General features: G+C 32.4%; 2 protein-coding genes across 2 annotated transcripts; one reads left to right on the top strand and one right to left on the bottom strand.

Annotated features, from left to right (window-relative positions):
* Positions 1 to 422: 422 nt before the first annotated feature.
* On the top strand, positions 423 to 26,203 carry LOC145334282 (carboxylic ester hydrolase-like). The gene is made up of 22 exons (XM_080179677.1): positions 423 to 1,170; positions 2,487 to 2,626; positions 3,087 to 3,206; positions 3,909 to 3,996; positions 5,654 to 5,844; positions 12,390 to 12,440; positions 12,903 to 12,978; positions 13,705 to 13,789; positions 14,632 to 14,699; positions 14,936 to 14,991; positions 15,298 to 15,344; positions 16,302 to 16,386; positions 16,817 to 16,893; positions 17,878 to 17,958; positions 18,762 to 18,842; positions 19,430 to 19,556; positions 20,061 to 20,160; positions 20,973 to 21,042; positions 21,471 to 21,577; positions 22,405 to 22,496; positions 24,780 to 24,845; positions 25,492 to 26,203. Exons 1-22 carry the CDS (start codon positions 1,111 to 1,113, stop codon positions 25,499 to 25,501), a joined length of 1,878 nt encoding a protein of 625 aa, XP_080035803.1. The 5' UTR covers positions 423 to 1,110; the 3' UTR covers positions 25,502 to 26,203.
* On the bottom strand, positions 7,064 to 8,231 carry LOC145333884 (uncharacterized). The gene is made up of 3 exons (XM_080179140.1): positions 8,126 to 8,231; positions 7,604 to 7,741; positions 7,064 to 7,172 (listed from the first exon to the last, which is right to left on the bottom strand). The coding sequence occupies exons 1-3, from the start codon at positions 8,195 to 8,197 to the stop codon at positions 7,074 to 7,076; spliced, it is 309 nt and encodes a 102-aa protein (XP_080035266.1). The 5' UTR covers positions 8,198 to 8,231; the 3' UTR covers positions 7,064 to 7,073.

Raw genomic sequence — 26,203 nt, 5'->3', positions numbered from 1 at the left:
ACAAATTAAGTTAAATAATTTTGACATCTGTAATTGGTGGATTGAAAACAATCTGCGCCCTGATTGGAGAAGCTTAAGTGACGTACATCATTCAACCAATTAGAGCGCAGGTAGTTTTCAATCCACCTATCCTATTGGTCAAAATTTATTAACTTGAATTGGATTTGCGCTTTTAAATAATGAATTATATAAAAAACGAATTTATAAAAAAAATCCTTTAAATTTTATGCAGATTTCAAATCTATTATATTCATTAAAATTCTTTCCAATTTTTATAGCTTAGTGTGTAAGTGTACAGTGACTGACAGTGCTGACAGCCGTTTGGGAGCTAGCTGCTATTAAAGTTATTTAGTCAAAAAAATTTACCTTAAAATTTGGTGTTTGAATATTGATTTTCCCAAACTAGTATGCTTTTTGAGCATAATTTGTTGATGGTTTTTAAATATTTTTTTCTATTTCAAAACTCCCCGAGCCAAGGAAGAAAATAATACATATATTGATTAATATTTGCTGTCAATTGTAAGTGGCTTAAATTGAGCAATACTTTTTCCCAAAAAAACACGCTGTATTTTTAAAAATAATACTTAGTTAGGGAGCGGAGCATTTGTTGATTTAACGTAATCAAAATCTCTTAAACATATAAAGATTTTTTAAAAAAAGAGTTAAATCATTGAAAAGCCTAAGCACAACTAGCCAATAGTAACGTAACTTTTACAAAGATTTTATGATTACGGTGAATAATCAAATGCCCCCCCCCCCCCTCTCTCAAATTGTTAAAGATTTTTTTAAAACCAAAGTATTTGTCTTTCAATTTATTTACCAAATATTCAAAACGCTCAAAAAATGATATTTTTGTTACCCTTTCATATTCAAAACTAGAAATTTTGTAATTGATTTTTGATGTCATTTTTTATACAAAAGTTTTTGACGGTCGAAAATAACAGTGTTTTGTTAGGAATAATGCTAATATTGAAAACGAAAAAGCTAAAAAACAAAAAATTTTGTCACATGAGTTATTTTTGACTGGCAGAAAAAATAGCTCAGTTAAATTTTTGCTCATCTTTATATTGTAGGAGGAATATAATTTTTTAAATTCAAATTTCAGGGAAAATGAAAATTCTTGCGGCGCTACTTTGCCTCAAGATTGTCGTTCCCCTCGTCTTTGCACAGGTATGTTTGTCTGTTCAGGATGTATGTATGTGTGTTTTTGTTTGTCTGTCAGTCTCTGCATTTTTGTCCTATTTTAGTCTGTCATTTTTAATATGTTTATTTGCAAAGTTTTGTCAGTTTATCCATCTTTCTATCTGTCTGTCTGTCTGTCTTCTGTCTAGTTATGTCTGCTTATTTTTTGATCTGTTTGTCTGTCTGGCTTTCTGTTGATTTTTTTGTATGATTAATTTGTTTAATGTTTGTTTGTTTATCTGTTTGTTAGTTTGATTGGCTGTAATTGTCTGTTCTTTCATATATCTTTCAGTTTTATTATCTTTTATCTATCTTTGAAACTATTTGTTTTTCTTTCTGTTTAAACGCTAATTTATTTGTCCGTTTGGTTACTTGTTTATTTATTCCGTAACTATTATATTGTCTCAATCGGTACACCAACAAACGTCCTACTGCGACAAACGTCCTACTGCGACAAACGTCCTAATGCGACAAACCTCCTAAACGACAAACCTTCTAAACGACAAACGTCCTAATGCGACATCTCTTTAGTAAAACGTCCTAAAAATTTTCAAAAATTATGAAATAAAAAAATCTTCCAAATTTAAGGACAAAATCCTCTAATTGAAAGAATACATATCAATATAAAATTCAAAATGGCAATAAAACACAAGGGAATATCTTTTAACTGAAATTTATTTTTTAAATAACTTTAACCATAGGATAAATTTTAAAAATCTGTCCGACAGTTTTTCCAAAGTCTGTGTTGGCTATCAAACGGAATAGTTTCGAACCCAATACAACCGTGCATTACAAAAATAGACCTTTAATTTTTTAAATAAAATATATTGCATCTTATCTTAGAATATTTTTAAATCAAATTTGGAAGATAATTTTTTTTTTTTAAATTAGGACGTTTTACTTATGAGATGTCGCATTAGGACGTTTGTCGTTTAGGAGGTTTGTCGTTTAGGACGTTTGTCGTTTAGGAGGTTTGTCATTTAGGACGTTTGTCGTTTAGGAGGTTTGTCGTTTAGGACGTTTGTCGCATTAGGACGTTTGTCGGTGTACCTCTCAATCAAAACCAGGGAGGGACGGGACATTAGTCTCTAAATCACACTGTAACCCAGAGTTTTCTTTCTTATTCATTAGTTTAAAAACTTTTGCAGTTTTATTGATTTTCTTTGTTTGTTTCCAGACTAGTAGTGTCCAAACATTTCAACCAAAAATTTTAATCTTTTGAGGGGTTATTTTTGTTTATCATTATTGGGGATGTATCATCCCTTAAGATCACTGATCAATATTTAATGAATGTTTTTGCTAAGGAGGAAGATCTAACCATAGGACTTGAAGATGAAACAACAACTACACTCAACACATATGAAGATGAGGATAATGCTGTTCTAAATATTGTTCAAATACTTGATGATAATTCTACTAATAATTCTCCAGATGTTGAAAACAGGAATGTATATAATTATGAAGATTAAACTTTGATACTATGATCATAATTAGTTATTTGAAAAGTAATTAAACCAAGTGTCGTGCAATAAAAATATATTTATAGAAAGACCTTAGCACTTTATAGTGCCTATAAAATAATGACGTCATACAATACAAATCACCAATGATTGGCCAATACACAGACTAAATTACCAATGGCAGGCCAGTATACATTTTAATAGACCAATATACATCTTAATTGATCATTGGTAGGCAAGTATAAATCTTAGTTGACCAATGGTAGGCCAGTATCCATTTTTATTGAACAATGGCAGACCATTATACATTTTAATTGACCAATGGTAGGCCACTATAAATAGCTTAAGGCTTTAGTTTTACTGGTCTAAAGAAGGTGTAAGGCAGAAAAGTTTCCTTTGAGGCAATTCAAATTTTCTTAGACTAATTGTATACTATTGCTGCAGAGTGGAAGTGGACACTTTTCTTGGAACTATCCATGGTAAAGTAGAGACTACTGAGGATGGTGTGGAAATTCATAAATTCCTGGGTATTCCCTATGCTCAACCACCTGTGGGTCAACTTAGGTAACAATCTTTAACTAGGGTTAGGCTGGATAACCGGTTTGGGCTGATATCCGGCCATTTTAAATATTCGGTCGGATACTGAAACTATCTGGATACCGGATATCCGGACAATTTATAATGCCGGATATCTGGAAATGTTTGGCTCTGGCCAGATATCCGGCCGGATATCCAGCATTAGAAATCGGCTGGATATCCGGTATCCGGCCAAAAAAGTATCCGGTCCAACACTATATTTAACCATAAGATTCCCCCAATGATAATTCATGTGCATATCAATCAATAACCTTAAACGAATAATATACAATTTAATTTAGATTGTGGTTCATTTTATTGCCCTGCCCATTTTCGTTTTTGTTTCTATAGATCTAAATCCTTATATAAAAGCAACAGGATGTCTACCTGACTGTTTGTACTGAAGGATCTTGCTAACCGCTGTACCGATATGGTTCTCATTTATTATATAACTTCTCATAGGTCCTGGGAAGGTTTATAATTATATTTGGAAAGGGTACCACCATCCCCCAAAGAGAAATCTACCCTAGAAAAAAATAACCTCCAACATTGTTTTTTTATCTTTTCTTTTAAAAGTAAGATTTGAAATGCGGGAGAGGAGTCGACTTCCCCTCCCGACATCTCAAATGCTCCTAAAGGCCCCTTGGGACTTGGCAACTGTATAATGAAATAAAATAAAATCTCTTGTAGGTTCCAGCCCCCAGTTTCAGTTTCCTTGTATGAAGACTTTGAAGCCTTTAATTTTGGACCAATGTGTCCTCAAAAGGATATTGTCAATGTAAGTTTTTAAATTACAATTTATAATTAATCTAGGTTACTAAAGAGTGACTGTGTTTGATAAATAAAAAAGGATGACAACATCCATAAAAACGGAGCTCTGAAATTGAAGGACAAACAAACATTAACACTTTTAGAGTGTCAGAACTGAATAAGCAGAATGTAAATTTATAAGAGTCGAAGCAAAATTGTAGGTAAATTTGTTGAAAAACTGCTTGATACAGAATAATGTTTAGGGCATACTTATATTTTTAGGACTTAATTATAGAGTTGCTTCGCTTATGATATTGTATTTTTTTCCCAGGAATCAATATAACAAAAATCAGATCAATCGGATAATTAGATCACATAAAAATTTGTTGTTAAAAAAGTAAAAAACAACATGTTTAAAATAAACGTACCGACATTCTGGTAATGATTATAGAGTTGCTACGATTTTTTAATCGTACCTAACTATTACAGGATTCATCATGCAAAGTTTGAAATCGATAGGACAATTCTAACATGCATAAATTAACGAAAAAGGCTATCCGATCCGGACGGACGGACCGACCCTAATTATAGAAAAGGTCCTCCGACAAACGTAGGAGTTCCAAACATCGGAGTGGAAAAAACGCAGAAGTCTAAAACGCAGGAATCCTAAACGTTGGAGTGGACAAATGAGGAGTGGGACAAACATCGAAGTGGACCAACGTCGGAGTGGACATTGCTTAAGTAAAACGCAGGAGTGTCCGCTATTTTAATAATATAACAATTTTAAAAAAAAATTATACCCCTGTATACAAAATATTGGTTATGACCGCAGCGCTCGCCACCCAAGCCTGCCTAGCCGCAGTGCTCGGCCCACTAGCCTATAACCTAACCAAACCTTACTATAAAAATAACGGGACCAAGGGGGTTTGTATAAAAAAATTCAAAATTGGAGAAAAAAATTCTCCGACGTTTGGGACGTTTGTCCCAAAATTCCTACATTTGTCCACTCCGACGTTTGGGACTCCTGCGTTTGTCGTGGAACCATAGAAAAGCTTTGCTTTTAAAATCCCTTGATCGATTATTGTATTCCTGGTAACCAGGGTTTTTAGTTTAGTGTGCTTAAATTCTTGGATTTAGTATTGTAACCTTCCCTTTAATTGTATGGCTCTTTTCTCGAAGTGTCACTGTCAGGAATCTTGTTGGATAAAATAATTGAAGAAAAGTTTATATACGTCTCCAATAATGATGAACAAAATTACCTCTTCTGTATATTAGAATTATCGGTTTTAAAGTTTGGAAGCAACCAAAGTAAATTTGACAATAGTTCCGAAAATTGTTCAGTTAACGAATAAGATAGATTGCTCTAAATAATTAGGTACCAATGTAATTTACAGTCCCATGTCCCCACCCTCCCGATGAAGTGCATATAGATGATTGTATTGGTGGTTTTATAAAAACAACTCTTATTGCTTGGGTTGGGTTATCGTCATCGTTGACTAAAACTTTGGTGTCTTTTATTGAATTTTGATTGGGTGTTTCAACTTTTCAACTAATAACTTTACTCTACAGTAGGGGTAATTTTGTTTATCATGATTGTGGTATGTTAACAATTTATAATCCATTGTCTTATCCCTTAATATCCCTGCAACTATGCAAGTCTCTCTTAACAGTTGATATAATTTTAGAAAGGTAATCCAGTAACTGGCAATGAGGACTGTTTGTACCTGAACATCTTCAACAAGGCATCCAATGACAGCAAGCTAAAACCGGTTATGTTATGGATCCACGGCGGAGCTTTTGTCATTGGTTCTTCCCAAACATATGATCCCACACCATTGGTCAGAGAAGATGTTGTCGTTGTTACCATCAACTACAGGTGGGTGTCATTTTATCAAATATGCTTTTTCATCTTTTAAGCTATTCATTTCTTAGTCTATATGTATCTACATAAATATAAAAAATGCAAAACATCCTTTTTAACTAACCTAACAAGAATGAATTTAATTTAATAAACCTAATAAGTGTTGTTATCTAAACATTAGGTCAAATTATAAAGTACATCTGCTATACTCAGTAAGTTTTTAAAATTGATAACTAACCTCCATTACCAAGAATAATAGCTGTATACAGTGCCCTAGCAAAAAGGGGATAGATGTCACTGCTTTTGGCCTACCTATTCTATTGAAGATATACCCGATACGTCCGTACGTAACAGACAGCTCTTTTCGTTATTTAGGCATGTTAGAATTGTCCTATCGATTTCAAACTTTGCATGATGATTCCTATAGGAGTTAGGTACAAGTTAGCCACTCTATAATCGTTACCAGAAAGTCCGATTGGTCTGATTTTTGGAATACTAATTCCTAGGACAACATAATACAATGTTTCAGCGAAGCATGTATATAATCAAGTCCTAATGATGTCAGTATGTCTATAAAAATTATCCTGCATATATATGAGTAGTTTTTTAAAAAATTTATTCAAATTTTTTTTCAAAATTATAATTTATAATTCTGATTATTCAGTTCTAACACAAGCGTTAATGTTCGTTTGTATTACCGTTTCAGAGCTTCGCTTTTATGGATGTTGTCATTCTTGTTGTTCAAAGTTCAGGCTATCTTCCTGAGAAAAAAAGGCTCTTCAAAATATTGTAAACTAAATCATATATGGTGAGTGGGATAACCCTTCACCACATATATTTCTGGAAAGTGTAGCATAATTGGTTCAGTGGTTACGATTTTAATTAGAGGGGAAGGGGGATTTTTTCTCATGATTAGGGGGCTTCGCCTCTCGTTTTAGTGGAGATTCCCCCATCCCCGTTATTTGTTTATGATTACAAAAAAATTTGGAGAGATGTCTTTTTTTCGCACGGTCTGTAGCTATATATTCCTGAAGAGTAGAGCCCAATCGGTTCTTCAGTTTGCGTGATCTTAAGCTTTAGACGGACAGATATCTTTTTACTTTGTATGATATATTTACAACTATGCATCTGTGAACGTTTTTGTTCTTATTAATTCTTTAGTTTTTTATTTGATTTAAACAAAGTATATAACAAATTAAACAATGAAAATTTTGTTTTAAAAATTAAACAAAAATGATAAATAGTTATTGAATAAATAGTGTAGATTTAGGTCGTCTTGGAAAAACATCCCCCTTCTTTATTTGACTTCCGGGTATTAAAATAACATTTTCGTTTTCAGGCATCTAAAATAAAAATAAATATTATTTTATTATGATGATTTAGAATGAAAATTTTTAGATTTAAAACATTTTTTTCTAATATATATTATTTGTTATTTGATAAAAAAGCAAGCCCAAATAAGTTACACGAAATTGTACATTAAAACCAGCTTATACCAACAATGAGATTAATTCAGAATAAAATCCCGAAACCTATACGTATTTTCAGCTATCGTTGGGGGGCAACACATCGTAAAATTGACGACCTCTCCATTAGCCCCCCAAATATTATTTTAGATTTCGCTTGTTGGTTTTACCTTATTCCTGCATTATAAGACAAATCTAAAATTCCTAAATAAACGGTAAAAGCTAACTGCTTCGGACGAACGAACCGACCCTAAGTGTAAAAAATCTTCGTTTAAATAAGAATTTTAATAATTCTATTTAAAACTTACCAATAAACTTTTTCGTCTTCTTGGCCAGTTTTCAATAATTTTATTATTTTCTATTTTCAATTCTGTTTTGGATTCAATTTCTTCTTGCTCAGCAAAATTTGATTTTGTTGTTGCGTTTTCTTGTTTAACAATTTCATCCTGAAAAATAAAGAATATCAAGAATTAAAAAGTAATAGGATGTGTGTCTGAAGCTTAAGATCGCGATATTACCCCTTTAAAGTGGTAGCTTCTCATAGGTCTAGGACAGGTTTGTAGCTATTTTTAAGTGGAGGGTACCTCCCCTCAAGGCCTCTAGGGGTTGTAGCAGCTAGTATGCACAAAAGTAGTATGATGTATAATAAGAATGTAATTTACAAACATTTTTAAGTATATAATATATATGTACAACAAAATTTAATTTTTATTTTTAAGTAATTTCCATAAGTTTGTTAAAAATTTGCCGTTTTTTACTTATTACAATGGAGAATGAAATAAAGTTAATCATAGAGTAGCTGCGCTACTAAAATAAAAATTTCTACCAACCTCTTCCTCATTCCTCCAAGGGGACAGTCTCCCCCCGACTTGGCTGACACGATAGGGCTGAAATTTGCTCATTTTTATGAAAACTTTGTGAATTATGTTGTTCCGTTGAAATTCAACAACCAACTGATGATCTATGCTAAATGTTGGACGATTTTTAAAGCTGGTGCTTGCAGTGCATAGATTGTTCGCGAAACATTGTACTTTGATGCAGGTTATTTGGGACAGTGAAATGTGAAATTAGATGAAGTTATCCATAAGTAGCAAATAATCCTTATGTAAAAGTAACAGGATGACTTTCTGTGTGAAGCTGGCTTTAAGTGGAAGGTTTTTAGCTATTTTTCTACTAAGAGAATCCCCCCCCCCCAACTATTTTTCATAGTTTCTTTTTCTAAAACTAAAATTAAAAGTTGAGGGTTGACTATCTCCTTTCCCTCAAGTGAACCTTAAGGCCCGTTGGTGTATTCGCTAATCCTTATATTAAAGTAACAGGATGTCTGATTGTTTGTTTGTCTGTACGGAAAGATCTCGCTAACCGTTGAACTTATCGGGTTCTCCTTAACAGGTTTGTGACTATTTTGGGGGAGGGTACCACCACCCTCCAAAGAGAAATCACAAAAAATTTAAAATTTTAAAAATATTTTTAAAGACTTCAACGCAACATAGACACTAGACATATTTTTTTGTTATGAAAAAAACATTTAAAGTGCCACTAGAGGCCTCTAGGGCCGTAGGGATAAATCAACAATTCTATTTAATTAATTTTCCATCAAAAAGCTTGTGCAAATTAACTCTAGAAAAAAATATTAATTATGGATGACATATTTACTAAGAGATATAAGTTTTCCGAAATTTTAACGTAGGGAGTAGATTTGAAATCTGCATCAAATTTTAAGGATTTTTTATAAAATTCGTTTTTTGTAAAATTCTTTATCTAAAAGCGGAAATACATTTTAAGTTAATTAATTTTGACCAATAGGATAGGTGGATTTTAAACTACCTGCGCTCTAATTGGTTGAATGATGTACGACATCCAATCAGAGCGCAGATTTTTTAAATCCAACAATCACGGATGCCAAAATTAATTAACTTAATTTGTATTTCCGCTTTTAGATAAAGAATTATACAAAAAACGAATTTTATAAAAAATCCTTAAAATTTGATGCAGATTTCAAATCTACTCCCTACATTACAATTCCGGAAAACTTATATCTCTTAATATTTACATTGCTTTATTGAACAAGGATGACAAAATACATGGAAAGCTCAACAAAATAGATAATCAAACAAACAAAATTAGCCTTAATAGAGTGTCATAACTTGAGAAACAGTTATAAATTATATAATTGTGTCTTATATTCCTAGATATCGATATTCAAAAAATGATAGAATGATAACTGTTTTTTTAACATATAAAAATTTGTGCATAAAATATAAAAATGGACATACATTTTCTGGTTAAGATTATAGAGTTGCAAATAGCGCTTTCTAATATCACACCTTATTATTACAAGAATCTTCTGATTCAGTAAGAACTGTCCAAATGAACCCGAATCAGTGACGTTTCACTGTGCTTCAAAATGTGTGGGCGTCGTATGACTCACACACGCACACACACACACACAAACCAAAATTTTAAAGCCATTTATTTGATACAATTAGGAGCGTATTCGTTTCTTTATAAAAGCGAAGCTTTTCTATAATTAGGGTCGGTTCGCCCGTCCGTAACGAATAGCTTTTTTCGTTAATTCAGGCATGTTAGAATTGTCCTATCGATTTTAAACTTTGCATGATGATTTCTGTAGTAGTTAGGTACGATTTAGAAAGCGTAGCAACTCTATAATCGTTACCAGAATGTCTGTATGTCCATTTTAAGCGTGTTGATTTTTAACATTTTTTTATGTGATATAATCATCCGATTGATCTGATTTTTGAGTAGATTACTATTACAATATGGTACAATATTTTAAGCGAAGAATCTCTATAATCAAGCCCTTTAAATATCAGAATGTCCTTAAACATTATTATGTATTTAAAAAGTTTTGCAACAAATTTACCAATAAATTTGTCAAAACTTATATATTTATATTTTGCATATTCAATTCTGACACTCTACAAGAGTTATGTTCGTCTGTCATACCGTTATAAAGCTTTGCTTTTTATGGATATTGTCATCCTAGTTCATATAGAATCGATGAAAAATGGTTTAGATATTTAAGTTGGCACATTAGAGAATGACTAGCAGATGCTTCCCAAAAAAGGAGAATCCAATCAGTTTAGTAGTTATCGATATCTTAAGTTACAGACAAAAAAATTTCATATACTGCTTTATGTAATAGGATGACCTTATTTTATTTCATGAAAGTTCAATTCTTTTTGTCACCTGTCAAAACTGATCTTATATCGGTATGCTCTAAAACGGCTGGAAAAACGAATATCAACACTTGTAGAGTTCCAGAACTTGATAATTAGAATATAAATTATAACATACTTACATTATTGGGAATTGATTATATTATTGATGCTTCGCCTGTAACAACGACTTTGTTGTCCTAGGAATCAATATTTCAATAATCAGGCCAATCGGAATATTTTATCACATAAAAGTATGTTGATAAAATAGTTAAAAATTAACATGTTTAAAATGGACGTACGGACATTCTGGTAACGATTATAGAGTTGCCACGCTTTCTAAATCCTACCTAACTACTACAGGAATCACCATCCAAAGTTTGAAATTGATATGACAATTCTAACATGCCTAGATTAATGAAAAAAGCTATCCGTTCCAGACGGACGGGTGGACTGACGGACGGACGTACGAACGGATCGATTATTAATTATAGAAAAGCTTCGCTTTTAAACAGAAAAGGGGTTGGCGAGATCGAAAGCTACACGACGACAGAGAGACAAGGAATCATCATGTTACTTTTAAATGTTAAACAAGGATAAGATTAGGCTGCTTAAGATGAATTGCTCAAACATAGCAATAAATAGCAAGTACAATTATTTCAATAGCAGCAACTAAAGTGAACGGACAAGAAACAATTATACAATAACAATTGTGTACAGTAGCTGTGCTACAAAATAATAATGTGATAAGTGTTAGGAAAAACAAAAGATATTACATGTAGAAAATCTCAGAAAAAGTACAAAAAATAAATGACACATTTAAAATCGCCAAACAGTTTTAACATTGTTTTACTGTTTCTTATATATATTTTTCTTTCCTTTAGGAATTAGCAATCTTACGTTTTTGTAAAAAAGGCTGCAATTTGGCGTTTAAATGAGCTTATTTAGCAGCTGAACTTCTGCAGCTGTAAATTAACATATATTTGGGTAAGCTACAGCAGTTTGAAAATATTCTAATTTATAAAGTAGGCCTTTTCTGTTTATATAGACCTCACAAAATTTTAGAAAAGCTTTAGAGAAGTCCAGGAATAGTTTTAGGCTATATTAAAATTGAAGTTTTAAGATGGGTTTGGGCTATTTTACTGCTCTCTCTCATCTAGATGCTAAGGTTGCAACTGTTTGCTTATAGGAACGATATAGGAAGAATAGAATTTAGATGAATTAGTATAAGTTTTTAAAGGGAAAATAATAAAAAAAAATTTTTCTGTTTTTAACCTCGCACTTTAATTACTTAAAATTTCTATACATAGCTACATAATAAGTAATAATTTTAGTCCACCTTAAAAGCTAACATTGAATTGAAAAGAAATTATTGATTTTAAAAATTGTAATGGTTTAATTAAAAAAAAACTTAGTATAGGCAAGTTTTCCCTGTAAAAAAACTATTACATATTGATTCAATAAATATATGAAAAAGTACTGGAGATGCGACATCTAAATTTCAAAATTCTTTGAACGTACAGACAAGATTCTTATAGAAATGCTTCACATCTAGTTCACTTTATTTATACCCTCTATAAATTAACACAATATAAGACTTTAGTCTAAAAATTGATTGACAGTTTATAGCAATTATCTTGCGCACTTCAGGGCATAAGACACAGATAATATGGTCAGCCCTCAGGCAGTTTTAATGTATTTTTATGCATTTTCAGGCCTATTATTACCAATATAACACTATATATGGGTAATATACCCGATACCCCATCTCTTTTCTAGGGGGTTTCCCTTTCTCTTTCCCTCAACAATGACGTCAATAGAATAGGTAGGCCAACAGCTGTGACTTCTATCTCCATTTTCCTAGGGTACGAAACACAGCTTCTCAAGAATAATAAATGTTTTATTTTCATTTTAGGTTGGGTGCTCTGGGATTCCTCAACTTTGGCAATGACGTAGCTCCAGGAAAGGATTAAATAATGGATTTTTAAAGTACAAATTGGGAGGAACATGACAAACCAGTAGAAAATGTGCTTTGGTTAAATTAGTTAAGATAGCAAAAAAAAGTTAAGACAACCTTCAGAGGATAAGCATAAATAAAACCTGGATTTATTAATTTGATTAACTTTCATGTGAATATGGATATATATAATTACTTGGATGTTGCAACAGATTTTTATGTACTCTTATAAAGTGATACTTCCAGATGGCTAAAATAACGATACATCCCCTTTACCCCACCCCAACCACTGCACTGGATGAACGAAATGACCAATAAATGTGGTCCATATTAGCAATATAAATTGAGATCAAATTTGTCCCGGTCTATATATCCACGTATTTTATATCCATTTATTTAGATGAACTTTGAAATATTATTTTTTGCTTTAACACAAGAGATGAAGTTATATATCCTTTGAAATATAGGAAATCTTGGCCTCCGAGATCAAATTCAGGCCCTAAAGTGGGTAAAGAAAATGATCCAGTACTTTGGTGGAGACCCACAGGAAAATTACTCTTTTTTTGATGTTTTTTTTAATAACAATTAAATTCTAATCAATGATAACAGGATTGCCTTTTTCATTATGGCTTCAAAACGTATCACAGACAATTTTCCACGAATATTGAAATAAAAATCATAAAATTGATACCAGTTTTGTTAGCCCTTTTTTCATTTTAATATCCGCGAAAAGCTGTCTATAATACGATGCGGTAAATTAATTTCCTTGAAATAATGCTTAGTAATATTTACGACCTTTTTATCTGCCCCACAAATATTATTTTAGATTAATTTCGATCGTTGGCTACATCTTATTCCTGGGTTCTGTATTGTAGTTATCAAAATTTCATGCTTCAGACAAAAAATATAATACCAGTGGTAAAGTATTTTACTTAGCCTTATAATATTGAAATGTTAAACATAGTTTATATTAAACAAGATTGACAACATCCATAAATGCGAAGCTCTGAAACGGTAGGACAAACAAACATTAACACTTGTAGAGTGTCATAACTAAATAATCAGAATATAAATGAATAAAAGTCGAAAATAAGAGTTGCTACGCTTTCCAAATCATACCTCACTACTACAGGAATCACCATGCAATGTTTGAAATAGATAGGACAATTTTAAAAGGCCTAAATAACCGTAAAGAGCGATCCGTCACGGACGTAACGGACCGACCCTATTTATAGAAAAGCTTCGCTTTTAACAAAGAGTATTTTAACTGTAGAAAGTGACCATTTTTGGAGAGAGCGCCGGAGCCATGAGTGCACATGCTCTTACAATGTCTCCCAAGGCCTATGGCCTATTTTCAGGTAAATAATGTACGAGTGTCATGTATGACGTCATAAAAATACGTCTATTATCCATCTCTTTTTTAAGGGATTTCCTTTCCCATTTCTTCTTTCATCCCTTCTTTTTGGACGCATTTTTTATGACGTCATATATGAAACTTTCCTGGGCTTCATAATGTATCAATAACCTGGGATCCTGAGGGATAAGACAATTGATGCACATACCCAATGATGACAGACAAAAAAGAGTAAAATCATAATGTTAACCAAGGATAATGATTAATTGTCGATAAATTGATTTACATACCATTACACAATTATGATAAACTAAATTACACCTTCTGTAGATTAAGATAATTAGTTGAATCGTTTGGAAGCTGCTCGTTGATAAACCAACTCTCCCAAACAAACGAATTTTCTTTAAAAATGATTCTAGCCCTATGGGGTCTGTAGGATCCATTAGGTACTTTGAGGAATAACGGCCATAAGCTTATTTTGATGATAATTTGTTTAAAGAAAAATTGAAAAGGAAAGTGTTAATGGGATAGTTTGTCCTTGTGGCTGTCTAGAGTGCTCTTGCAAAATGGGGATAAATGTTACTGCTTTTGGCCTACCTATTCTATTGGCGTCAGGAAAAAAACCTATACCCCATCTCTTATCCAGGGGTTTCTTTTTCCCTTCCCTTTCACTTTCCCTCTACTATGACGTTAATAGAATAGGTAAGCCTAATACTGTGACATCCATCCCCTTTTTACTAAACACAGTTGCAATTTATTTACCCTGTCCAATCTATGTATCATTAGGTATACCTATCTACTAATAGATAAGTATACCTAACAGTGATGCGATTTATTTAATTTTAGGAGCTATCTTTGAGAGTGGAACTATGTTATTATTGAGAGAGGATGCCAAACTTTCTAAAACCCACAGGAATTTTTAATTTTAAGAAATTGAAATAGCTACTCTATAATTGGCGCTTTAAAACTCAAGAATACATCTTTTAACATTGTTTTGCCTGACTTTTTGAATAAATAATACGTTATTAATTGACTTATTGCCATTTTATTTGTGGATCAGATAATTACTAAATGTGTTTTAAAATACCATAAGCTTATTCTTGGTGCGATATTTTATTTTAATAAAATTTCAAAATTAATAAATTACAGGGCAGCCCAAGGAGTTGCGAGATATTTCAACTGTACAAGCACATACTATGATCAAAGGAATAGTAAATAAAGATAATTTCAACAAAAATCCGCAAATAGATTCTTAATAAATACAAAACCTTAAGATGTAGATTGATATATGTTCAAGTTTTAGTCCATTAAGATTTTGTAAATGTCTGGAATGATCTAATTATGATTTTAAGGAAAGGATTAGACTTTTTTTAAATGGTGGGAGTTAATTGATTGACCCAACCCCCTCCTCTCATACATTTTTGGAAAAACAGCATAGAACTTATGTAAAAAGGAATGTCTGAACTAAAGTTTTTTTGTCATATGAGTTATTCACTTTTCCCCCTCCTGCAGAATGTTGGACTGTCTGCAGGATTTAACCATTGATGAATTAGTTGCAGGTTACTTATCATCCTTATAATAAAGTAACAGGATGTGTGTCTGTCTGTGTGTCTGTATGTACCGAAGGATCTCGCTAACCGCTGAACCGATCGGGTTCTCCTTAACAGGGTAGCTTCTCATAGGTCCTGTTAAGGTTTATACCTATTTGGGGGGAGAATACCAACACCCTCCCAAGAGAAATCACAAAAAAAATCGAAAAAAATTAAATATTTGTAGACTTAAACGCAACATAGTTAGGTATCGTAGAGACTTTAACGCAAAATAACTATGTATCGTAGTGACTTGAACAAAAAAAAAACATATAAAGTGCCACTAGAGGCCTCTAGGATCGTAACCGCTATTTTCTTTTATAAGTGGTGTGCAGAAGGGGTATATATTGAAACTAGCTCAATGAGAATTATGTTAATTGAGAGTCTTTTATTTTAAGTTAGTATGTTTTTCAACTTATTTTCAAAAAATATGCCCTATTCCAAGACATGAAGATATATTTCGATTTTACCAATCATTTTCAATTCATTTTGTCTAAAAAAAATATTGGTATGAGACATTAGATAACAGCAAATATGATCAAAGATATTAAACTTAAACTTATATAAAACAATGTCACAAATTATTTTGAAACTTTTTACCAGCAAGTCCAAATGACAACTGGAGAAGTTTGAAAAAAAGATTAAAACATGACTTTTTATGAGAAGGAGTAGGGAATAATATTTGGCCTTGTTTGAGTTAATCAAAGTCGCCTAATGCAGTGCAGTGTTTAAAGATTTAATCATATACTATTATATTTTGGAATGGATGTAGAATATACGTGGATATTATGACAGGGGAAAAATTGTCGTCAATTGTCGTTTATTGGTCAACTCGTTCATCCAGTGGGTGATCATTAATATAGCCCGCTACAAGTTTTACATTATTTGAGTAAATGATCCAAGTAATATTTAAATTTTGTTTTCCAGGAACATCTATTGAGGCCCCCGATGGTGTTGTAGAAGATGGAGAAGATTCAGCTGGATGGATGCCTATCATCGACTGGTTCTCCAGGTATACTCACTTGCTTTTACGGGATGGTATACCAACGAACTTACCCTTCTATTAGAGTAGCTGGTCTGCTAAAGTTCACATATTCTTGTAGATCATTAGTAGTATACAACTAACAAATTGTTTCGCCCCTAGCCTCTAGGGAGAACAAGAAGGAGGTTAGGAAAATAGCTTAAAGCCACTGCAAGACATTTTAAATGATCATGTAGAAGTTACGACCGATTCGGACCAGAAATTTTATGAGATCTTTAACTTCTGACAAAATAAACTTACTTGTATTAACTGATAGTAAATTGATATATTTATATATATTCCCTAAAAATTTAGCTTTACAGAATGTTAAGTAAATTTAATACTGATGAATTGAGTATTATGAAAGTTATACAATGACATATTAAATTTAACAGCCAGTTCAAAGAGATATTTATTTCAGAGACCCAGTTCTACCTCACGACTATCTGACCGCCATGACAAATGGATTTTTCAACCGTGTCCCCATTATGACAGGAAAAAAAACAATGTTTAATTCAAATGACATATAGAGATTATATTTTCCTGAGTGTAAGTTTTGTCTAATTCATAAAAAGTGTAGTAATGACCCTTAGCATTGAAATTAACTTTTTTCTTTAAATATTATATTTTTTGATGGTGGTAACTATTAAAAACAAGAAAGCTCAAAGTGTCATGTGTGACGTCATAAAAATGCGTCTATCAAGGAGGGGTGAGAGGAGGAGTGAGAAAGAACGCCATAAAAAAAAATTATGACGTCACACATGACACTTTCAGCTTTCTCTTAAAGACAGCAAAGTTTAGTACCAAACTAAATATTTTAAGAATCTCTTATAGTGCCTTTAAATTTAAAAACTTTGACCGAAGTATCCTTTTTTTTACATGCACTATAAAGATCTTCGGTTTTTAAAAGGGCAAAAAATGTAGTGTTTTTCCTTAGCATTGATAATTCTAACAAGAATGACAACACCCATAAACCAAAGCTCTGAACAAGTAAGAAAAACGAACATTAACACTTGTAGAGTGTCAGAACTGAATAATCAGAATTATAAATTTTAATTTAGAAACAAAAATTTTAAGTAAGTTTGTTGAATTACTACTTAAATACAGAATAATTTTTATTGGCATACTTACATTTTTTACTTGATAATATAGATGCTTCATTAAAAAAAATTGTACTTTATTGTACTAGGAATCAGTATTTCAAAAATCAGAACAATCGGATAATTTCATCACATAAAAATTTGTCGTTAAAAATCAACATGAATAAAATAGACGTACGGACTGGTAAAAATTTAGAGTTGCTGCACTTTCTAAATCGTACCTTATTACTACAGGAATCACCATGCAATTGCAAAGATTGAAATTGATAGGATAAGTTTAACATGCCTAAATTAATGAAAAAAGCCTAATCATAGGACGGACCGACCCTAATCATAGGAAAGCTTCGCTTTTAAAAATTATAACGTTGTTTGATGACAGGAACTGTTAAAAACGACGGTGGATTAATCTACCCACAAATCGAATACGGCGAGTTTTGGCAGGAAAATGGAGCTAAATTTCTAGGCATTTTTTTAGAAGTATCACAAATAAGACAAAGATTAAATTCACCTGATAGCTTATTCTGAAAGCATCAGATTAATTGAAATATCCATAATACATCAATTTATATATCCAAATACAAATAAGAGAAATAAACACCATCCTGATATGTAGGTTTTGTTAGTCTTTGTATAGGTTTCATGATTTAATAAATATTATCAATTCTTTGACAGTTTGACTTTCTCAAGGCTTTTGATAGTCAGCTGTTGATGGTTCTTTTTAGTTATCTAAGCAAAAGACCATTACTAATAATAAAATTAATGAGTGGGAGGTTTGATTTGATTACTATCCTACTGTCCTATTATATAAAGTGTAAGGGTTTTTTTTGTCCCTAGCTTAAAACATCTATAACTTCTGATTAAGTTGTTAATTTTAAGGAGCATTCCATAAGTTCAAGAATGGTGTTAGTCTATTTTATATTTAAGTATATAGGTCTTAGAATGAAATTAGGCTATTTTTGTCCTAAACCAAGTACAAAGCCCAAAGATGCTATGGGCGAATCTGCTAGTAAACCTTTATAGTAGGTCATAATACACCATTACAGGCAATCTTTGCAATCTTGATTGCATAACTTTTATCTTGAAATTCTTTTTCTGTATGGCATGGCTTTGAATTTTACCACTATAAATGTCTATTAATCTTTGATAGTTTACAAACAGATAATCTAAACCTTCACACCACTCAAAAAAGTCGCAAATGATTTTAGAATTTTTTGTTTATGTGCAAATTCATAAAAGGCAGTGCTTCTAGAATAATGATTTGATCAGGTATAAAGAGTAGCTTCAATCTCTCTGAAACTACACACGAGGAAGAATTACAGTCCAGGCTTATAAAGAAATTTTACACAGGTATCATTATTAGACAGTAGACCTGTTACCTTTTTTAAATTTCATACTTCTACCAACTCAAAAATTAACTTTTTGACCTAAGTAACTTTGTTACTATACAAGACGGATTTTTGTGAAGGTTCCATAAACCAATTGATTATATGATTCATTATAAAAAGATAAAAAATAAAAACTTATATAAAGCTAGCCCCCCCCCCCCCCCGTTATTCAATTAATTTATTCTTGACTTTTGAACATTTAATTATAAGTATATTTTATTCATTTTTTTGTGCTTCGCTCTACCTGACTATGCCAGTATATTGGCAGATTCTTTGTTCAGGAAAGAACAGCAACCTGCTAGAAACTCTACCTGACTATTTCAGTATGATGACAGATTCTTTGTTCAGGAAAGAACAGCAACCTGCTAGAAACTCTACCTGACTATGCCAGTATGATGAAAGATTCTTTGTTCAGGAAAGAACAGCAACCTGTTAGAAACTCTACCTGACTATGTCAGTATGATGACAGATTCTTTGTTCAGGAAAGAACAGCAACCTGCTAAAAACTCTACCTTACTATGCCAGTATGATGAAAGATTCTTTGTTCAGGAAAGAACAGCAACCTGATAGAAACTCTACCTGACTATGCCAGTATGATGACAGATTCTTTGTTCCTCAGTCCTGATCAAAAAGTTGCTGAGTTGGCCTCACAGTTTGTTCCAGTTTATAACTACAGGTCTTGTTTACTATATTGTTTAAACAGCTGTACATAGAAATATATTCCTCGTAATCATTGGAAACTGATTAATATCCGGTGGATTAGAACCGGTTCTCAGGAATCTCGGGGCTAAAAAAACTGGTTTTAATCTTATAATTGTATATTTATATCTGCGGAAAGATATTTATAATACGATGCAAGAAATAACTATTACAGTATGGCTACGAAACAGGTTAATATCCGCTGGATTATTGCCAGTTCTAAGCCATACCACATCTCATGTATCGTATCTTATTACAGACAATTTTTCATGATTTTTTTAAAAACTAATTTTGTTGGCCTGGTCCTTCGACCCCTCTGGGCCAACAAAGATTAATATAATCTTCTATATATTTTTCAAGCTGTTTATAATTCGATGCGATTAATAACTATTATTTCAAATAGCCACTGTTCTCTCTTCAGCTAACTGTCATGTAAGTACATAAATCCAATTTAAAAAAAAGCTATTTTACATTGTTTCAGATTTACATTTTCTGGTCGTCATTCTTTCCTGCCCTTCTATCTAGCCGGCAGAGAGGCGGAGTTTGGCGAGGAGACTGCGGCAGCTTTCAATCAACTTAAGGTAATGGGTACCAAAATTTGACTGAAAAAATAATGTAGTGGGACAAAGTGACTCAAAAATCAGCCATGTAACGTTATAAAAATGAGGGCGATGGAAAGAGATGTAGGAAAGTAAATCCCCAAAAAAGAGATTTTATTATTTATTTTTATGACGTCACATTGCTGATTTTTGAGTCACTTTGTCCCACTACAAATTAAATATGTGCATTTTTTCAAAAATAGAATAAACAATATTATTTGCAATTTCAATCTAAACAATTTAACTACTATTTTTATGCTTATTGATGGATAAGTTTGATTAAATAACAGCTGTGGGGTGTCTTGGAGGGCTAGTGGAAGTAAAAACATTATTTAGTGCAAATGAAATGATTTTTTTGGCAACTTTCCATATTAATTGTATAATACAAAGAAAAACGATGTCTGTGTGTTTGATTTCTTTCTGTTTGTACTGAAGGATTTCGCTGACCGCTGAACCGATCAGGCTCTCCTTAACAGGGTAGCTTTTCATAGGTTTATAAATATTTTGGGGGAGGGTACCACCACCATCCCAATAGAAATCGCCCCTAGAAAAAAAAATTACTTTCCCCACCAAAAAAAAAATTTTATTTTTTTAAAAATGAAGGGGTGGGGAGTGCAAACCCCCTCCCCCCTCCTCCCTATTGCAATGTTTTTACTTTTTAAAAAATCTAAATATGAAAAATGTGTTTTGGAATTTAATTCCCCCCTCCTCAAGGGGAGAAGCCGCTATATTTTTTATATGTACATTTATTTTTGTTAACAGTAAATTAAATTTATTACCCATTCCCTTTACAGCCAGTACATGCTGATGAGCTTATCTACTTGTTTGATCTGTTTGAGCTTACTACAGAAGAAGAATTTCAAGGAATACACTTTTACAATTATATGCTTTTATGATATTTTTCCGTAGATAGACAATTAAATTCCAAAGGAACCTTTAGTCATCATCAAAACTGAAAGATCCGCTGGACTAGAGCCGGTAATGAGCAATACTGTAAAAAATATGTACCGTATCGTATTATATACAATTTTCGACAAATAAAAAATTTTAAAATTAACAATCCTTGAAAAACTTCAATTAAAATTAAAGAGCAATAATTTTTAAAATTTCTTTAAATGATTTTTACATCTTCTGTACTTATTAGTTATTTGTTCTAAAACTAAATAAAAAATTTACATCAAACATTATTCTTACTCCCTTATACAAAACAGACTAAATCCTGACCAAAAGAAAGCTATCCTGAAAATGAGAAACTGTAATTACTGATAGTAAAAGTGTATTGTGAACTGCAGTGAGAGAAACTTTGGTGAAATATTGGACAAATTTTGCCAAGTACGGACACCCTTCCCCACTCATGAGGGATAATCTCACCCAATGGTTGGCCTACTCTTCTGATAAGGTCAGTTTTATCAAGCTCTTTATAGCAGGGAGTAAGGGAGGGGACAAATTTTGCCAAGTACGGACACCCTTCCGCCCTCATGAGGGATAATCTCACCCAATGGTTGGCCTACTCTTCTCATAAGGTCAGTTTTATCAAGCTCTTTATAGCTAGCAGGGAGTAACGGAGGGGACAAATTTTGCCAAGTACGGACACCCTTCTCCACTTATGAGGGATAATCTCACCCAATGGTTGGCCTACTCTTCTGATAAGGTTAGTTTTACACCAACTATAAATAAACTACCTGGGTTTTTTCGTCTGCCTGCAAATTGCTTTCTGCTCTTTTGTAGAAACGTGGCTGTGTTAATGTTTTGCTATTGGTTGATTTATAAAGACCCAATTGAAAGTCGGCTCAGGGTCCTGCGGGTGGGGACATACCGTTATTTAACCCATTCTCTAATTTTCTAATAATAATATTTACCAATTAGGGAAATTGGTTACCAAACAAATTTATATAATTCACAAATTGTTTTTTTTTATTTTCTTATTTGCAGTGAAAAGAGAATGTGATTCTGATAAACAATCCTAAGTGAAAATATTCTTCAATCCCCTTAACTTTTTCTCCCCTTCTTACCCACTTACCTTTCAGTTACACCAAAAAAACAAGCTTTACTTTAACTTTTCTACAACAACATATGTAATCTTCGGCAATTTTAAATAGAATTAATTGGCTGAATAGCAGCGCTTGCTTATTTGTAACTAATAATTACATTACACTCTAAATAATAAAGGAAAACAGGTTTTTAACAAACTTCTCTAGAGCTGTTTTCCAAATATTCTCATTTTAGAACTATATGCTGTTGGATGTATCAGCAAGTTTGGAACAAGAAGTAGAAACCGACAGAATGGCTTTCTGGCAGAAGGTTCATTGGAATGAAAGGTAACTCTTAGGTTAGGTTAGATTGGATACAGGGTTAGCCCCGCAAGGTTAGGACACCACAGGTCACAGTGGGATCTTTTGCCAAAAAACGGGACATTAAGGGTAGACAAAAGTAAACATCAATAAAAAAGCTTGTATTTGACGAAATGATGTAATTTCTTTTGCTTTAACTCAAAAATAACATAAATTTTGCTCCTGTTAACTTCTAATGTGCATTTGGTAAGTACGTCTGGCGGTTTTGGAGGAGCGAAGCTACCCTATTTTTAAAAAATCTATAAACCTTCATAACTTTAGTTAGGATAGGAATATTTTAACAAAATAAACGTCTATGTAAATATTTCTTCAATGCAAACAATGTTTGTGAACATGAATATAGCGTCAGGTGCACCCAGTTCGAGTCCCGGCATTTTTAGGTAGGTCCAGTATAAGTAAAATAGGACACTAATAAGGCATGTTTTCTAATGTTTTTTTTACAGATATAAACAACAATAACATAATTTTCAAAACATTTTTGATTTTGTGTTAATACCTTTATTCTAAGTCTAGCTATCTTCATTTAAAGTTTGTATAAGAATATAAACATAATTGCCTATATTATATTCTCTCTCAAACGTATATTTCTCTTTCTCTCCCAGACGCATATATAATGTTTTTGCAATATTATAATTAATCCCCGAATTTGAATTTCTGCTGAACCAAAACCAGTTAGAAATACAATTTTTTTCAGAACACATGAAATTTAGCAAATTTAATTGCTAAAATAAAAGTATTTACAAGTCATCTTTTTTTAAGGACTTCTTGTTCCCTTAAATGTCCATTAAAACCGCGAGAACGGCAAAAATCGTTAAAAATCACACCTACGGCGGCAAATAACGAGGAAACGGTTGGCCGGAGGCAAATAATGCATAAGTAAAGAAAGTTCCGCCTCAAAAAGTTAGAAAACATTGCAGAGATAACTTTGGGCTCTAAAATGACTCCTTCCCCCTCTAACGAGGGAAAATTTCAAATTAACAAGAACGAAATTGTTCAAACCATGCAATGTAAAATGCTCAATTACTCAAAAACGGCCGGGAGGCCCCAGGTTATGAAAACTGTTTTAAACACAATACATGTTGCATATTAATATTATTATTGCAAAACCCGGGGCATCCTGGCCGTTTTTGGGTAAAATGGAGAAAACTGATTTTTTGGGGTTAAAAATCTTAATATTTTTGGTGAAATTTTCTCACAAAATGTCAATTTACACCACCAAAAAAATATTTTTTTTAAATTTTTCTTTAATTAGACATTGGTACAGGTATCTGAAAAGTACCTCAATCAAAAATTATTTTCATAAGATGAACATAAATGTATTTTTTGTTGCTTTGAAAAAATTGTGTAAAAAAATCTGGAAAATCATCAAAACTGAAAAGAAATTTTTCACTACCTTTTTTAAAAATGGCATAAATCCGCCAAAAATGAATATTTTTAAAAAATTTCTTTTCTAGCTGTCTACTTACAGCCATTATTAATTCCTAGGATAGATAAAAGTCAATTTTAAATTTTTGGGATGTCCCACTGGATCCCACTGTGCAGGTATAGGCCCATAGGGTTAGTCTGAAGTGGATAGGCATAAAGAATCATTCAACCTCCATTAATTCAATTTAGTAACATTATTACAAACTAGCGGCTTCGACCCTAGCCTCTAGGGGCTTTGCCCAAAGAGGTAATTTTTTTTTTAAATAAAAAAATGGAGATTTAACCAATAATTTCAAACTGATTTATAAAAAAAATGAGGGAATTTTTTGGTTTTGATGGGGTTGAGGGTATCCCAACTCCCAAGAAAATAGCCTAAAACCACCACAGGATCAGAATGTATATTCCCTAAAGAGTAGAATTTGATCGGTTCAGTGGTTACCGAGATCTTAAGGGACATACAGACGGACGAACGGGCAGACATCATTCTACTTTTTATTATAGATAGGACAATTATATGCTTGGAGGAAGAGGATATTCGATTGTCGATATACTGTTTCTCTATATTTATTAACACGTTCTGCCATTTATTTGCTAGTTTTTAATACATATCTTAATAAACTAATTGTCGTTTCACTCACGTTCAATAAGCGTTCAAAAATCGATATATTATTAATTGAATGTTACACCAGATTATCATGTACTCTAATAAAGTGATACTTGCAGCTAGCTAAAATAACGTTACTCCCTATTTACCCCATCCCCTCCCTTCCTACTGGATGAACGAACACTGACCAATAAATATGGTTCATATTCTATTCTTTTCAGAGAAGCAAAGATAGAAGAAGTAAACATTTTCAAAAGAGCTTTCTTGGCCGTTGTCAAATTTTTTAGGTAAAAATTTTTCTGTTTTTCTATTTATAAATTTTAAATAAAGGAAATTATATCCATGAGTAGAACCAGGCATAAGGTATAGCCAACAAGCGTAATAAATTTGATATAATAACAGAGCGTTTCACCTCAAAATCAAGAATAAACTAGTTGAAATTATTAAGTATATTTTGAATTAATTCAGTTGTTTGTTACAGCTGGAGAAGCACAATACGTTTGATTATATTGCTTAATATTTTATTGTAGTTTCAAAGATGGATGACACATTAAAACAGTTGATATAGATACAGTGTAAGCTGTAGATAATAATTTTGCTTATTAATATTGCTCATACAAACAACGAAATTAATTCGAAAGAAAATCACGAAAACTATCAGTAATAATCAGCTTTGACGACCTCTACATCTGCCCCCAAAATTCATTTTAGATTTATTTCGCTTGTTGGTTATACCTTACACCTGTCATTAAAATCCCTCTCCAGGGTCAGCTGATTCTTAGTTTCTGATTTTGTAGGTTTTGTAATAGTTGGGTTATCTGTCGTACAACTTCGGAAATTAGGAGACTAATGGTTAATCAATTTTCAGTTGATCCTCTCAAGGCCTGATACAAATTAGCATGAATCGAGTAAATAAATATATCTATTTTTCAGAGGACACTAAGAAATAAACAAACAGCCCACCATAAGATCTGCAAACCAATGTTTGATCCAAATATTTTCAAAATGAAACTAATTTAGTGTTCAAAATTACCAACAATGATCTAAAACTTTATTAGTATTAGTATTGGTTCTACTCTATAGTTAATGTATGTCAGTCCGGTTAAAAATAATCGCAGCTCATTTTTTGAATGCTTACATTGTTTTCTGCTAGGGCTGGGCCGGATACTTTTTTTGGCTTGATACTGGATATCCGGCTGATTTCTAATGCCGGATACTGGTATCTGAACAACGCAAGATATCCAGCAAATTACCTGATATTCGGCCGGATATCCGGCATTAAGAATCAGCCGGATAATTGTTATCCGGATAGTTTCAACATCCTGTATCCGGCCGGCTATTGAAAATGGCCGGATATTCGGCCAAACCGGATATCCGGCCCAACTGTATTTTCTGCAGAATGTCATCGCTTTGTGCAATTTTAGTGGTATAATGCTGCGCTATATGTGAACATAATTGTCCTAGTTAGTCATTAACCAGCTTATAAACCAGTTAACCAGAATAGTATTATCAAAGATAATAAACTTTATAAAGTGTGTAAATTATAGACAAATATTTCCATATATTCCTAGTCCAAACATATTTTTTCCTAGTTTTTGCTTATATAAGGGCAAAATTCGGTAATAGTCCATTTCGTGGCAACGCT

The sequence above is a fragment of the Acartia tonsa genome, chromosome 12 (assembly GCF_053477335.1).
Source record: "Acartia tonsa isolate MP-2025a chromosome 12, ASM5347733v1, whole genome shotgun sequence".
NCBI lineage: Eukaryota > Metazoa > Arthropoda > Copepoda > Calanoida > Acartiidae > Acartia > Acartia tonsa.
Note: the sequence above shows the minus strand (reverse complement) of the source record. Positions and strands in the feature narration are given on the sequence as shown.

Bases quoted from the DNA above. Each gene is read 5' to 3' on its own strand.
- LOC145334282 (XM_080179677.1), top strand. From the start codon at position 1,111: ATGAAAATTCTTGCGGCGCTACTTTGCCTCAAGATTGTCGTTCCCCTC. The intron at 15,345-16,301 runs GTTACTTATCAT...TTTGTTTTCCAG, and splicing joins CATTGATGAATTAGTTGCAG to GAACATCTATTGAGGCCCCC. The intron at 17,959-18,761 runs GCATTTTTTTAG...TGATTTGATCAG, and splicing joins AAATGGAGCTAAATTTCTAG to GTATAAAGAGTAGCTTCAAT.
- LOC145333884 (XM_080179140.1), bottom strand. From the start codon at position 8,197: ATGAGCAAATTTCAGCCCTATCGTGTCAGCCAAGTCGGGGGGAGACTG. The intron at 7,742-8,125 runs GTTGGTAGAAAT...TTTATTTTTCAG, and splicing joins CTTGGAGGAATGAGGAAGAG to GATGAAATTGTTAAACAAGA. The intron at 7,173-7,603 runs GTAAGTTTTAAA...TTTTTATTTTAG, and splicing joins GAAGACGAAAAAGTTTATTG to ATGCCTGAAAACGAAAATGT.